The sequence below is a fragment of the Tiliqua scincoides genome, chromosome 7, assembly GCF_035046505.1.
Source record: "Tiliqua scincoides isolate rTilSci1 chromosome 7, rTilSci1.hap2, whole genome shotgun sequence".
NCBI classification, from domain to species: Eukaryota; Metazoa; Chordata; class Lepidosauria; order Squamata; family Scincidae; genus Tiliqua; species Tiliqua scincoides.
The window spans coordinates 70,319,026-70,335,492 of NC_089827.1; the positions used below are offsets into that span (position 1 = coordinate 70,319,026).

The following is a 16,467-nucleotide window of genomic DNA, read 5'->3' on the forward strand; positions in this document are numbered from 1 at the left end:
CAGAAAGGAAGATTTGCTAGAGAACAATGCTGCCTGAATTGTCCTGAATATTTTTATGCCAGACAACAGAGGAGAAGGGGAAGAAAGAGATAAACCTCCTTTCTCCCACTATCACCACCAGTGCAGCAAGGAAGTTGTGGGTTAATAGAAAAGAGGGATTGAGAATGGCAGGCATCTGGGAAGACTTCTGCTTTTTTCTAACTCAGATTAAAAGCAAGTTGGGTAAGAACATCGGGGACTTGTAATGTTTGCTGTGTTTTTTACGAGACCAGTTTTATAAGGTCCTGAGATCCATATTTATCAGTCAGGAAATAGAAAATTCAGCAACATCACTAGATAGGACACTTCACTATTGCTACTGAAAACTGGGACAAATATATTGTGGAATACCCATTGTAAGAATCTTAGGTAACCCAAACGTTGCAAAACAATTTGCAACTATGGTACAGGCACTCACTGATTATACTGCATTGTGGTACCTGGCATCTTGCTCAATCAGGATACTCATTAGTAGGAGTCAAGGCAAGCCAGGGATACAGGAAGCTTCCTTAATTATTGATCTGTCTAGCTCAATATCACAGACACTGACTGGTCACAGCTCTCTTAAGGTTTCAGACTGAAATTTTTCTCTGCCTTACCTAGAGATGCTGAGGACTAGATCTGAGACCTCCTGCATACAAAGAAGACACTCCAATTCCACCCTCCCAGCCACACCTTGCCCTCTCCCAGGGAAAATTCCTACATTTCCCTAGGGAGACTAATCTCCCAGCTCTGAAAGCCACCACACTCAATCATATCACATCCATAAGCAAATACGTGATATATCACCTTCTCACATGCCAGACCTAAATTTGTTTATCTGGTAGTAAAGTACTACTAACTCAACAGGAACGTACTTTTCAATAACTATGCTTAGGATTACAGCCATAGACAAATAATATTCTAAAATTCTGCACCTACCAGTTTCAGCAGTTCTCACCGACAACGGCGCAGACGACTGATTCCCATGACCAAGGCGAGTGAATGCCCTTACAGAAATGTTATAGAGTGTGTATGGTTTCAACCCATTCAGAAGAAGACTTGTTGTCGTCGTGTTTTCACAAACAAATGCATTGGCACTATCATACAGGACTTCATAATGAGTGATAATTCCATTAGGCTTCTCAGGTGGCAGCCATTTTAAACTTATTTCAGTAGCAGTCACGTTCAATACTTCAACATTCTGGGGTGGTGAATCTGGTTCTTTAATATAGAAAATAAAGTTCTGGATGCTTTTCCAACTTACTAAGCATAGGTTTCCACTTGTTCATGCTTGTTTCAAAAATCCAGTATATAGAAATTAAATGGGGAATTAATGCAAGTCCAAGAGCTAAACGAAGAGACGTTTTTCATATTTCCTTTGACATCAGTTACAGCAAGCTTCTCACCATTATCTCTTTCCAGGGGTGGGGAGAAGTACAACAAGTAGCTGGGTGGGAAATGCCTGGTCTCAGCTAGGGAGTCACAAGGAGATAGACCAGGGGTCTCCAAACCCTGGCCCGGGGGCCAGATGTGGCCCGCAGCAAGCCTCTATCCGGCCCGCAGCCAGCCTCTTGTCCCCTGAAAGCCTCTGGCCCACTTGGCCAAACGTGACAGGAACAATGCTCTGGTTGTGTCTGGAGGGTGTTCTAAGGGCCAGAGACGTTGAAGGAACGAGCCCATTCATTTGTTTATTCACTCATCTAAGTTCTATCTCTAATTTATTTATATAAATTTTATATTTAAATTTTTTTCCGGCCCTCAGCACCGTGCCAGGTATTTGATGCGGCCCTCTGGAGAAAAAGTTTGGAGACCCCTGAGATAGACTAACAACATTGGTTGCAGTGACTAGTAATGCCCAGCAGGGGGGGGAATGTGTAATGAAAGGAACACAACTCCCCCTCCCGCATAGACTCCTACATAGGGGAAGTTTTGACAGACTGGGCTTGAAGGGAAAAGAGCAAACAAAATAATCAATTTTGTAAAAGTGTCCAGCTAAAAATACAGCCCCCAATTTTATCTGTCTATCTATTTATTTATTTTATCTATTTATTTTGTTCTAGTAATGCAGACCTTCTGTGCTTACTGGGAATAACTGGCTGTACCATCTGCACACCAGAATCTAGGTTTGATTATGCCATTGCATCATCTGATTAGATGAAGGGAAACCACCTGAATGTTCCATCCCACCCCTTTACCTAGACAGGTGGATTTGGCTCACCAGTCAGCAGGCTCAGCTAATCACAGTCCTGGGATTAGCCAGAGGCTATTACATTCTGCTGATCCCAGACCTGAAGAAAGAGCCATTCAGAATCTGCACATGTTGCTTTTTGGAAATGGCGTGTTGACCAAAGAATCTCAGAAGAACATCCCAGGGCAATGACTCCTGGATCTAGGATGTCAGTCATGCTTTTTGGGAGACAATGACCTCCCAAAGTCCTCCAGGAGAAGGTCCTCTAGGGAAGGTCTAAATGATCAAAAATAAGTAAAAATAGGCAAAGAATAGGGAAGAAAGCACGGCATTTATCACAGGAGCTGAAGGTAAGAAGGATGGTCCACAGGTCTCTCTTACCTTCCCCTCACCTTGTCCAGCCTGGTTTAAATGCCTGGTTGGGCAAGAAAAAGAGTGCACGCACACAAATGTGTACACAATAAAAGCGTGGGGTTCTGAAAAAAGGAAGGGGTAGGAAATTAGAGAATTGCTTCAACTTGGACAGACCTACATAGGCAGTCATATTAGGATTGGTTTGAATGAGCTCTGGAAAATTACATTTTACAGAAACTGAGGACAGAGTAATTATAATTCACATTTATTCATATCCCATTCTGAGTCTGAAGATGTTACACATATTATCAAACATATATCAGTCAGAACAAACAACACGCTTACCATCCTCAGGCGTTCTCACAAAAATATCATTGTCTTCAGATAAAGCACTTTCTCCAACAGTAGTGGAAGCTGCTACCCTCATTTTATAATTTGTATACTTTCTCAAACCTAGAATGAGTAAGAAGAGGACTCTTCAGACACAATCTGGTTATCTTTCACTCTGGGGATTAAGCAGAAGCACGTTCCTAGGAATGGTTGATTGAGATTCTGTCTGCATGGTGATATTTTAATTTGGTTTACATTTTTGAAGGGAAAAAACATATCACCTTCTAAGAAATTAGAAATACAAAAATGTAGGAAAAACCATTAGCTTCATTCAGTAAGACCTTTTAGTCCAGGATACTGAGTTTCTTCGGCAGAACTTGATTTTAGCTTGTATTTTTATGACCATGATCCAAATAACTAAGAGCCCAATCCTGAGCTCTGTGCCGCGGATCCATGCCGTAGCGGACTGTCACAAACGTGCCATAAGGCATGTTTGCTAGCTTTACCACCAGGCTCCCGCCCATGCTAGTCCAGCACTGGAGACATTTTTCTAGCACAGGGCGGTCACCCAGCCTCTGCGGCTTGGCGGTCTCCTGGACCGCCAAGCCACTGCATGGTAAGCGGGGGCAGGATGGGGGTGGGGGGGAGGCCGGAGGGGAGTGGAGAGAAGGCAGGGGGAGGAGTGACACAGAGGCGGGGAGCAGCTGGAGGCATGCTGGGGGAGGGAGGGATGGGGTCCGCAGAGCTCTGCTCCGCAGGATCCAAGGCGCTCGTGGAGGGCTCGGCGCCCTACACAAGCGCCTTTGCCTTTTGGTCAGTGGTAAAGTGAGCAACCCCATTGCAGGACTGCTTACCTTACCTGGGGGAAGGGGATGAAAGTCCCCTTCTCCTGAGGCGCCTCCCACATTAGCCCGGGGTGCACAGGATCTGGCGGCAGCCCTTCTCAGTGCCGCCAAGCCTGGATGCCTCGGGTAGCTCAGGATTGGGTTGTAAATTTCCTCACAGCCAAGCAGCTACTCCAGAATGAGCTACACTATATTCTATTGGGGGTTTTTGGCTGGTGGAGGTCTCCTTGGGGTAAGAGGACAATTGTCCCCTTGCCCCAGGGTAAGCCCCAGCAGCTAGTATGGCTAAACTTGGATCTTCGCCAACAATATTGCTGTAGGTGGATCAGGCAAGCGAATCGAGCATGGGAAGGGAGACAGGATATGGTGCATGCTGGCACTGCCCATCTTGCCCCCTCCTGGCCTAAGCTACCCACCCCCTAGCCCTATCACCACCACCCTCCCCATGCTCTATTCCAACCCTCCCTCCTCCGCCTTTGCTGTGTCAACAAGTACAGGAAGGCTCTGGCCTCCTAGCTAGCTAGAAAAGCTGTCACAAAGCAGTTTATGGAGCTTTTGCAAGAACATGCTCCAGTGCAACATGTGTTCTGCCAAGGTAGCAATTCAGTAGGATTGCAACATAAGAGATTCAGATCTAGCTTAGTGTCACTTAAGTTACCTTTAAGTCCCACAATGTGAATATGTGCTCCAGTATCTGTAAATGTTAGTTTTCTATAGCAGTTATGGAGATATGGAAACAGCTTCATTTATATCTCAATCCAACATACTTTTCATAGCTGTCATTGTCACAATTTTTAAACTAACCCACCTGTAATCAAGATGCTGTTATTTGATGTTGTCCTGTGGAAAACATAATTTGTATCCAGCTCCATTGCATAAACGGTGTAAAATATAATTTTCCCATTGGGGTTTACTGGTATATCCCAATACAGCAAAACTGAGGACGAACTAATATTTTTATAGTTTATATTTTCTACAGAGCTTGGAACTGCAGAACAGAAACAAAAAATGTATATAAGATATTGTTGTTGAGTGATTAAAAAAACTAGAGAGCAATTAAAAGCTACCAGCATGAAATTATTTCAGTCAAAAAAATGTTTACCTTGTTCACTTGTCCTAGCAATGAGAATAGCTGGTGGTCCTTCTCCAATGACGGTGAAAGCAGAGATAGCAATTGCATATTTAGTGAAAGGTAGGAGTCCTTTTACAAGATATGACAGCTGTTCAGCTGAGAAGTTTAAATGTTTACATTATAAAAGAGAGAGAAAACACCTCGTGTTACTTATATTAAACAATCATCACTACAATTAATGCCATATTGAAAAACATCAAAATTAATGAGCAATTTTTCCCATAAAGGAAAATCAAAGGTTTGAGACAGAATGGAGTCTGTTCTTACATAGTGTAGACTAGGGGAATAAACCATGCATTTCATAAAATACACAAGACTGAAAAACAGGAGTTTCAAAATATTTCAATTCTTATTATATATGGATTGACTGTAAAAGAAAAAGGCTATTAGAATGAAAATGGAATATGTGTTTTTGAGCAGTTGGTGTTAGATCAGTAATGGTATTCTAGACAATTAGCTGTATTCTTTTAAAATAACATAAAGCTCTGGTTTCATTTACAACTGACCTTCAAAGGAATGTAAATAAAATTAGAATGTGGCCTTCTGTCTCTTGTTTAATGCCTTCCCTCTAAAAATTCAGAAAGGCATTTTAAGCCTGTATCTGTCAGCCAGGACTTGTTTAATGGGTCATAAATACCCATACTTAGTCAAGAAAAATGCTCCATTGATAATGCTGTGCAAGTGAGTTCGCTAATGACATCATCATGTCACAGGGTCATCTCCACCTGTTTGCTGCCCCATGTAGCAGAGTTGTAACTTTTTGACCTATTTACCTTCAGAGACATCTGAAAACCTATTAGTCAAGAGCTCCTGGAAAAATTAAGGTCCATAAGGGACATGGAGATATGTTAATCTCTTCTAATCACACCTGCTCTGGCAACTGTAATAACTGATTGTCTATGCAGCTTGTACAATAGTACTGGCATCTTCTTTCTCTAGGAGGAAGGTCAACTGGGTGACAAGATGCTGGTAGTCTCTGCTTGTGTGGCATTCCTCATTTGCTCCAGAGGGCATTTAGTGGGGTGGGGGAAACCTGACTTCAGCAAATGACCCATTAATAATTTGGTTGAACTCTTGTGCTAAAGATCATACATGTGACAGCAGCTTTTTGAACGATGAGGTAGGTATAGAGCAAAAACACATGCACATCTTTAAAACTTACCCATGTCTGAGTGTAGTTCCGCAACGCCATTCGAAGTGGGTAAATTATCACCAAACACACTAGTAAATTTTACTGGAGAAAATGTTTGCTCCAGTGCGTACATTTCAGCTGAACCTTCATATAAGCCAGTTACAGTTTCTATTTCACTCCATGTGAAAGATGATGGTGTATTTCCATCTAGTATGTCTGCATCCTCAGATTCAATAAAATCCTAAAAATAAAAACCAAAATAGTTAAAGAAATGATTTCTGGCTAAAAATGCTTTAATTTTCAATTCTTATATTAGAATAAGCTTGAAAGTCGGCTTCTTTGGGCAGCCCAATACTACCTAATTCCCCTGATCCGCTGATACAGATGTGCTGGTGGAGTACATGCTGCATTCTAGGATGGGGGGGGTCAGTTGCAGAGTTGCTCTCAGAGTAAAGGAACTTTTGTTCCCTTTCCCTGGGGAAAGGCTTTGCTTTCCCTGTGGGTCTCCTTGGTCCTGCACCAAATATTTTGCTGGTGCAGAATTTAGAAGCATTAATAATTGTGGGAAGGGAGAGGGCTAGGATTCAGCCATTGATCTTGCCCCTTCTTCCCGTTCTGCCTCCCTCTTTACCCAGAAATTCCCGTTACTCCTCCAACCCCATTCCTTCCAACATCTTCCCCACTGCCACTCACCCCGCACTGATGGATGGAGTCTTATCCATCAGTCAGCAAACCCAGTTGCCAGCAATTGCACTGGTGGCCTTGCTGTGCTTGCTGCTGGTGGAAGTGACATTTCACTGCCATCCTCCTCCTCCTGCTGGTAGAATAAACATTCTGCCAATGGCAGAAGGGATGGAATTGGGCTGTAAATCAGATCACTGGTCCATCTAGTTCAGTCTTGTCTTCACTGACTGGTAGAGGCTCCCAAGGGGTTTTGGACAGAGGTCTTACCCAGCCCTACTTGAAGATGCCAGACACTGAACCTGGGACCTGCTGCATGCAAGGCATGTGGCCCACCACTCGGCTACAGCACTTTCACAAATAACAAACCAGTAGCAACTTGCTTTAAATCAAATCACCTTGATCTTTTCTGTGAGAATCGTATCGTCGAGAGTCTCTCCAGTGTCCTCAAGTAATACTTTTACTCTGTACTGGGTGATGATTCCATTTGGTTGCTGTGGTTCCTTCCAAGCAACGCTAATAAAGGTTGCTGCTACCTCTGTTGCATGCAGATCAAATACAGGACCAGGAACTAAAATATAACAAAAAGGATGAAAGCTAAATGCCAGATGCAAGGGAGGGCACCAGGATGAGGTTATCTGGTGTGCTTCCTGGGGCATTTGGTGGGCAGCTGTGAGATACAGGAAGCTGGACTAGATGGGCCGACGGCCTGATCCAGTGGGGCTGTTCTTATGTTCTTAAACATTGCCACCAAGACTTCAGTTCTGCTATAATGGTTGTGAAATATTGTATATTAAAATGCACACTAGATGCATTGAATAAACTTGCTTGCACCAGAAAATAATCTGGCCTAGATGCCTTTAAAAGGGGACTGGACAAGTTACTGGAGGAAAAATCCATTACGGGTTACATGCCATGATGGGTATATGCAACCTCCTGATTTTAGAAATGGGCTACGTCAGAATGCCAGATGCAAGGGAGGGCACCAGGATGAGATCTCTTGTTGTCTTGTGTGCTCCCTGAGGCATCTGGTGGGCCACTGTGAGATACAGGACTAGATGGGCCTATGGCATGATCCAGTAGGGCTCTTCTTATGAACCCTGCTGGATCAGGCCAGAGGACCATCTAGTTCAGCTTCCTAAATCTCACGGTGGCCCACCAGATGCCCCAGGGAGCACACAAGACGAGACCTGCATCCTGGTGCCCTCCCTTGCACCCAGCATTCTGAGGTAGCCTACTTCTAAAATCAGGAAATTCCACATACCCATCATGGCTTGTAACCGGTGATGGACTTTTCCTCCAAAAATTTATCTAATCCCTTTTTAAAGGCATCTAGGCTAGATGCCATCACCACATCCCGTGACAGGAAGTTCCACACACTAATAACATGCTGGATAAAGAAATATTTTCTTTTGTCTGTTTTAACTCTTCCAACAATTTTAGTGGGTCCCCTGTTTGTGGTATTGTTTAAGAGGCAAAAGAACATCCCTCTATCCATCCACTCTATCCCCTGCATAATTTTGTATGTCTCAATCACATCACCCCTTTTTACTAGACTGAAGAGCCCCAAATGCTGTAGACTTTCCTCATCAGGGTGGTGCCCCAACCCATTAATCATTTTGGTCAGAAAACAAATTTGTATCTCAGAGGAGGATCTCTGGACCCTCTGATTCAATTGTGTCCTGTGTATTTGCTATGCTCACATAAAACCTACTGTGTAATATAATGTTATGCTAAAAGGAAGCAGTGGAAAGACTGCATAGGAACCGATTAGATCAATTGTGTGCTTAAGTGGTTTCTGAGCAATGAACGAACAACACAGCATGTATATTCCTATGCATCTGCAATAGTTTTCTGAAGTTCATGCTTCATATATGAATGTATCATATATCAGCTCCATATGAAAGTAGAGCTTTATACTAAATGTTACATGAGATGGTAACACTTAAAACTAAATAAGCTGTAGAGATAAAGTTACTCTCTTCATTGAAATTTCAGTTTATGAAATTTAGCTCTAAAATTCTAGTTTAACATTTACTCTTACTGCCATCTAATGGTCATATAAATCTGTGTTCCCACTACACAAAGGGATTTCCATTCAGAAAATATAACTGGGTCCTAGAAGGAAGGATGTATAGGGTTTTTTATTTATATTTCAAACATTGTCCTTGGAATTTCCAACCTTTTCTACAAATGTCATTGTTTTAAAAAAAGCAGTTTGAGAATTAGATACAAGAGCATTTTATGATGCGGTATAACAACATACCACATACACACCAGGGGAAGTTTTTATTTATGCTGATCGCATATGTTACTTCTCAACTGATTTTTTAACTGGGAGATTAAGACTTTTGAAATGAAAACTATGGAAATTTAATCAGGTTGGCAACCTTCAGTCTCGAAAGACTATGGTAGAAGCCTACAGCACCTGGTATTCCCAGGCGGTCTCCCATCCAAGTACTAACCAGGCCTGACCCTGCTTAGCTTCCGAGATCAGATGAGATCGGGCATGCGCAGACCCATGCAGAATGAGTGCACCTGTTCTTCTGGTTCTTTGAGGAATAAGTACAGGTAGCAGTTTCAAACATGATGGTGTGTACCATGCAGGCTGCTCAAGGTTTTTGTCTTCTAGATAGGGTGAGAAGACCAAGGGTGTCTGCACTTTGAAATGAGGATGTACCCCAAATACAAAAATATGCTCTCTGTTTGTGCAGTGAGCTGACTGTGCAGTGCAGTGCTTTTAACAGGCTACTATGAATATGCTTTTAACAATGACACTCAGTGGGGCTTACTCCCAGGTAAGTGTGGATAGGATTACAACCTTTGGGATGTTTGGGGACTTTTTTTTTTTTTTAAACAGAACAGCAACTGCTTAGGAGGGTCAGGACAGCTCTTCTTGATTAAAAAAAATTTTTTAAACTTATATTTATTGTAAACTTTTAATTTACCTACTTACTTAACTCATTTCTGTCCAGCCCACAGGTGTACACATTTGATCCCTGTTTCGTACATGCAACGTTGGGCACAAATGGCTTAATTGATTTGATTTTGTCGTATAGGGATGTTAAAGTTTTCCTCCTTGATGATGTCACTTCTGGCTATGACATCACTTCCAGGTTAATGATATCGCTTCCAGTGGGTCCTGACAAATTGTCATTTTAAAAAGTGGGTCCCAGTGCTAAAATGTTTGAGAACCACTGGTATAGATTGTGAAGGTATCTCAGAACCTCTCCTCCTGTCCCACTTCCATCACCACCTCAACTACTACCTCAAAAGACTGATCTCCATGGATCGATCTCCTCCCAGACATCTGCATCTGCAGAGAAGGCATATGATTCATGCCTTCTCTGGACATCTGTTTGAAGCAAGCACCAATGCATCCTTGGATCCCGTACTCCTAGGACTCCAGGTGTTCAGTTCCTCAAGCATATAAATTGTTCACTGGTTACCCTAATGATTTGACAAGCAGTGCCTATCCTCTAACCCAGCATTTCTCAAACTGGGGGTTGGAACCCACTTGGTGGGCCGTGACTTAATATCTGGTGGGTCCCACAGAGCTTCCAATGAAATCAGGGTGATAGAAAGATCAGATAACTTATACCCTCAAGCTCTGAAGCTATTCAAATATCAGATAGCTGCTAACTGCCCTGCAAACAGCTAAGCTCTGCAGTTTGCAAGTTTGTGTAAATATATGGAGATTTGAGCACCTTTTTTCTGGTGTGTGTGTGGTGTTCTTTTTCTGTTTTATTTTGTTTTCTCTTTTGCCAAATCCATCAATGGCAGGTAGTGGGGGCAGACGAAGGCTGGATCACATAATTAAGCCCCTTAAGCTTTGAGGATATTCAACAGGGCTGTTATGAGAAATGGAGTTTTTTCAAACAAATAAACAATTATAGGCATGCCCCCTTATCTGCGAAGGTTCTATTCCGGAACCCACCCACCCACCCACAGATAGCTGAAACTGCAGATATGGGTGAATGCCTGTCCCCATGGTCTGGGGGCCCCCCACCCCCCCTCCAGAGGTGAGGGAAGCTCTGTTCCCCTCACCTCCAGAGGGGCTTCCAAGCTCAAAACGGGTAACTTCCAGTTTCACATGACTTCTGGTTTAAGTTGTTTATTGGCAAGCATACAACTTACCTCCTGCAGGAGTGAAAACCGTTAGGTTTGACTTCGGTCCTACCCCAGCACTTGTTTCAGCAGCAACAAAAACATCATATGTTGTAAATGGTATTAAATTATTGAAGGTAAACTTGAGATCTTTTGTGCTGTTATCCAAAATATGACCTGTAATGAACAAATCAGCTTTAAAAAAAAAATAGAAAGACCTTTTCTACATATCATTTATAAGGTTATGCTTACTGACACTGAAAGACACCCAACGTTTACTGGATCAATTTATGACAAATATGTACTGTGCTTTAATAAACATTATTATGAGACTTGGTAAAGTCTCATATATATTTGCATGACAGTGCAAATATACCTTGTTCATTTAACCAAACAGAAGATTTGTTTCATTTTATGTCCTCCAGAGTGACTTTCCTGCACTCTCTTCTATGACTTGTTAGCCAAGGTCTGTACTGCAGTTGACCTGTGATTATTGCTTTCAGATGGTTTTCCAAGTCCAATAACCACACTGCAAAATGTGACCTGACATTCTGTGCAGCTGGAAGTGGCAAGTGGCTGTGTGCCAGCCACTTCTGGAAAAGCCCCAGTGCTGGTAAGTTGGTGCAGGAGGTGGTCAATGGGTGGGTAGAAAAGGGAGGGGGAGGAACAGGGCAGAGACCAGACAGAGTAGGGTTATGTTGAGGCTAAGAAGGGGGCAGTATTGATGGCACCAGCTCCACCGATATCCTATCCCCATTCCTGGCCTTGATTCACCTTCCTGGGTCCACTCAGACTTATGCCAGCAAAATTGTTCGTAAATTGGGTAATCCCATTGCAGCAATGGAGGCTTATCCTTGAGCAAGGGAACAAATGTTCTCTTACCTGGGGGAAAACTCCAGGACAGCTTGTGCAGCTGAATCAGAGGAGGGGGCACAGTTAGATAGGACTAAGAGTAGATAGGGCAGCACAGAAAATCATTTCTCTTTAAGCAGAAACAGGGATATCATTATCGGCAGAAATTGTCTTTAACTACTACATAACAAGCAGAAAACAATAGGTGATGCTTTCACATTAAAAAATGTTCCTTTCTTAAGTTCTGACTGTCAGATTTGTCTCTCCAGGCCATAGCATCCCTAAAAATTCTCTTGAATGTGAAGAACAAGACCTCTGCTGGTCCAACTGAAAGTAGCCCTTCAGTGATTTTAAAAATGTGGTGCAAAGATCTCTGGGTTTACTTACACAAGGATTCATCTAGGAACTACCAGAAGCTATATAGAAGAATCCTGCAATGGTGGCCACTTTTCTTTCCACATCATTGCCATCTCTCCCTGCCCACCCCACCATTTCCTTCTTTTTTATATACAGTACATTGGTCTGAGGGTTTAGGAGAGGGGAAATGAGTTATAGAAGATAGTAGAGTACTTGGTAGCTACTCATTATATTATCATCATACTCATCAATACCATGCTACAAGTATGTATGGCATCTTGAAGAGCTGTGTAAACAAATCTGTGATTTAAGTGTACAACATAAAATAAACAGAGGGAGTGGGGAGAGACAAGAGTAGGGAGGGGATAATGCAGGCAGAATGTAGGACATTCTATTGCTGTGACTTTGAAGTCATGAATGCTGGCTGGCCATGACTTTATTAGGTTAATAATTCAAGAAGCTAGTTGATGTTTCTTAAAGACAGTTAATGGTCCAGGATGTTTTCCAGATAGGAGACTCCACTGGAAAGCTGAGAAAATTGCAAGTTCCCAGCTGAGAGGAGAGGTTGAAAGAGGAGAATGTAAGGTGACCCATTCTACCTCCCTCGTGCAATCAGTGCGAGGAAGAACAAAGGAAACAGGTAGGCAAGTTTTTTTTTGCTGTTGGTAGCTTCTAAGACAGAGAAATTTGATCTGAGAAAGGGATAGAAAGAGATCTTGAAATGGAAGTGAAGAGGAAAACAGCAGCACTTTTAAGGTGCAGAAATATCTGTAGAACTAATGTGAACTACTGTCGCTTGCAGGGGGTGCTCTGCTATCTGCCTGCATCTAATGCTAGACAGGTAAACTGTATTTGTAAATACTGCACATTTACAAAGACATCATAAGCCTCTGTTGCTCTTTCTCCCTCTCCTCATAAGGAAGCTAGAAGCTAGTGTTGCTCTTGGAACTACTGACCTCTTGGACAAGTGATGAGTATGTACAATATGTATTTTAAAAAGCATGGCTTCACTGGGAAAGGATTAAGAGGACAGGCCAAAGGCCACATAGAACAGATGGGTTTTGAGGAGGAGTTTAAAGGAATGGAGAGTGGTAGCACTACATACCTTCTCATGAAAGTGATTTTACATGTAAAGAGCAGCAATAGAAGGAAGAGGCATTTAAGGGAGTAGGAATCCTTTAATTGACTGAGGGTGAGAGAGCTGGAGGAGTGGAAGTCATAGGCAGGGATATAAAAAGCAAACAAACCCAAAAGGATAGGGTGGGGCAAGGTCATGAATAAATTTAAAAATAAGGACATTTTATCCTGGATATGGAAGGGGATGGAAAGCTCATGAAGAACAGGAGAAATGGATTACTTTGTCAGTGGCATTTGGATAAAGGTGAGAGGGCTGAAACATGAGAGATCATCATCAGGGAGGAGCAATGCAATAGACAAGGAAGAGGTGGCCAACTTCCCCCAGTTACATGGAGGAAAAAGGTAGGGGTTGTGAACACACCTGTGGATGTGTTAAACTGCTGGTTCTGAATATGCTACTGGGCTGAGGCTAAAATTTAATGTTGCTACAGCTGGTAGCAATGAAAGTTGCAGTGTTTGTTTTCTGCCGGATTAAAAAAAAAAGATGTGTACTGAGAACATGAAGGGAGTACAAAATGATATTGACTCTTGACTTACCGGATGGTCCATATAACTCAACTCTGTAGCTAAATCTTCCAGTCACAATGGTTGGGGGCTCCCAAGAAACCGAGAAAGATTTTCCTGTAATGTTGCCTTTGATCAAATTTTGAGGTGGATCTTCTGGAACTAAAATAAGAAACGTTTAATCCTATGATTCCCCCCCACACAGCAGTTCACTGATATTATAATTCACCATACATACAAAATAACTGTCTGATGTAATAAAGCAGCTGAACAAAAAAGGAATTACTATTTGTTTTGGAATGAAAAACTATGCACAATGGTGCAGGCTGTATATCAACAATGATGGTTGAACAGATTAAATTCACTTAATTTTAGTCAAGGGCTGGGAATGAAGTAATAATTTTTATTCACCCTGTCAACAAATACATTCAGAAATAAATTCCACTAATTTTAATGGGAGCTGTCTCCCAAGTATATATCAAGGATTGTGGCTCTAAAGTCAAACTTTAGGCAAATGGGACAATTTCAGGCCATCAATTAAAATATATATCAGTTGAAATCAATACAGAGATATTGAGTGATGTTATCCAAGGCCTCCCAAAAGTGTTAAACACCAAACTTTAGAACCACTTTCTAAAAATAATCTTGGCAGCGAATTCAAATTGTCTCGAATGTTTCCTTGAATGTTTATTTTGTTAGTGATATCCCTAACATATTGCTATTTCTGCACAGCTGACAAAATGCTTCAGCTGTTTGAAGTGTAACAAAGATTAGGTCAAACATTGCTGGTCTTAAAAAAAAAAAAGAAGGCAAATACTTTATATCACACTGTCAAAATGTGAACAGGTGTTGAGGAATGGAAATAAATCTCTTGCCTATCTGAAGAATTTTTAGGTGCTCTCTTTACTGAAGATCATGGTGTCATTCTCTCTTGCCAATTCTTAGGACATCAGCTATAATCAATGCATTATTCTAAAATTCTATCCTTGGAAGAACCAGCAATTCTGGTCATGGGTCACATTCTTATGAAGAGCCCTGCTGGATCAAGCCAAAGGCCCATCTAATTCAGCTTCCTGTATCTCACAGTGGCCCAACAGATGCCTCCCAACATAATCCCACATCTTACTCCATGAATAATTTCAGCATTTATAAAAAGGTCATATCATTTTTTTGTCTTCACCTGAGGAACTCAGCAGTCTTTTATGCACATAAAGTCATGTGCCTCCAAAATATGATCTGTCTAGTGAAGGGAACTGGAAAGGATACCCACGCACTTTCCCTACAGCACAAATAGAAGCTTGCAGGAGGTCCGTTTAGATTAGGAAAACAGCAGAGGAGAAGGTGTTAATCCTTTTACCCAGTCCTGATTCACTTCAGGTCCACTACTGCTGATTTTAGAAGAAACTGTACTGTTCTCACTGTATTTTTAAAAACACAGTTATGCTTTGTTTTATCTTAGTATATAACCTGAAAGGAATAAAATACCTCCCTTTGTTTTACTAACAGTTATACATGTCAGCCATTTGTGTGCAAGGAAACAGCTTCAATGTATCATAAGAACATAGGAACAGCCCCACTGGATCAGGCCATAGGCCCATCTAGTCCAGCTTCCTGTATCTCACAGCAGCCCACCAAATGCCCCAGGGAGCACACCAGATAACAAGAGACCTGCATCCTGGTGCCCTCGCTTGCATCTGACATAGCCCATTTCTAAAATCAGGAGGTTGCACATACACATCATGGCTTGTAACTCGTAATGAATTTTTCCTCCAGAATCTTGTCCAATCCCCTTTTAAAGGCATCCAGGCCAGATGCCGTCACCACATCCTGTGGCAAGGAGTTCCATAGACCAACCATTCTGTGTATATTGTATCAATCATTTTTTCTACATTATTAAGGAAGGTGTGGATCTGACCACAGCCTGCCCCAGCAATCGAAATGCAGGGGATGTTTATCCAAAAGGAAATACACAGCAGATTCAGAAATGTATTTATTGCTGCAGCAGCTGTTGTGCTGCATTTAAAAACAATCATGAATATTTTACGCATTAATTTGCCTATAATAAAAAAATTCCTCCCTAAAAAATACATACCTGATTCCGGGGTCCTGACTATTGCGCTGTCAATGTAACCTGCTTCAGTAGTAACTGCAGAGACTTCAAAAAGATAAGTCGTGTATGGCCTGAGATTAGTCACGACAAAACTGATAGGTTCATTCCAGACGGAGCTCATTTTGCTAGAAGCAACTGTACTTGGGATAAATATAGTAGTTTTGCTAGAAGTAGTTGAAGGAGTGGTAGTACTCCACAAAAATGATTCGCTGTTATCCTGTAAAGACAAAATAGTCCCTAGATTTTAAATTAAAATTAGCGTCATCCTTCTTACAAAGCACAAAATGCAAAGCAAATGGGAGTGTTACTGGGAAACAAATTTCTCCTGAACCAAAATAAATAAGGAAAAAGAATAAAAATCTTAGAAGTGTAATACCAAACCATTAGGGCCGTGGTTCAGTGGCACTGAAATGGCCAGAGCTGCATCCTAGAGGGCTGGGGAAGCAGCTGGAGGTCTCCTCAGGGTAAGGAAACTTCAGTTCTCTTACCCTGTGCAGAGCCCCAGCAGCCCTGATGGGTCTACTCAGAGCTGTGCCCGTTTTTTAGCTGGCACAGAACTGAGCAGATCAAGTCAGCTCCGAGGCCTGGGAGGGGGTATAAGATTCAGCAGCATTCTCTGCTGCCATCCCCACCCCACTCTCAGGCCTGAATCGCCTCCTGGTCTACACTCCCCCAGCCCGGTTTCACACCTTCCCCACCCTCCCTATGCCCAGGAAA

General features: G+C 42.2%; 1 protein-coding gene and 1 pseudogene across 1 annotated transcript in view; both read right to left on the reverse strand.

Annotated features, from left to right (window-relative positions):
* The window catches only part of PTPRQ (protein tyrosine phosphatase receptor type Q), a 127,505-nt gene that overhangs the window by 74,594 nt on the left and 36,444 nt on the right, over positions 1–16,467 (reverse strand). The window contains exons 23-31 of the mRNA XM_066633369.1: positions 15,733–15,967; positions 13,674–13,802; positions 10,821–10,967; positions 7,082–7,254; positions 6,033–6,243; positions 4,841–4,966; positions 4,547–4,726; positions 2,909–3,016; positions 961–1,242 (exon numbers count right to left, since the gene is read on the reverse strand). Coding sequence (XP_066489466.1) covers positions 961–1,242; positions 2,909–3,016; positions 4,547–4,726; positions 4,841–4,966; positions 6,033–6,243; positions 7,082–7,254; positions 10,821–10,967; positions 13,674–13,802; positions 15,733–15,967 — 1,591 coding nt within the window. The remainder of the gene's footprint in view (positions 1–960; positions 1,243–2,908; positions 3,017–4,546; positions 4,727–4,840; positions 4,967–6,032; positions 6,244–7,081; positions 7,255–10,820; positions 10,968–13,673; positions 13,803–15,732; positions 15,968–16,467) is intronic.
* LOC136658277 (5S ribosomal RNA) lies at positions 9,100–9,223 on the reverse strand (annotated as a pseudogene).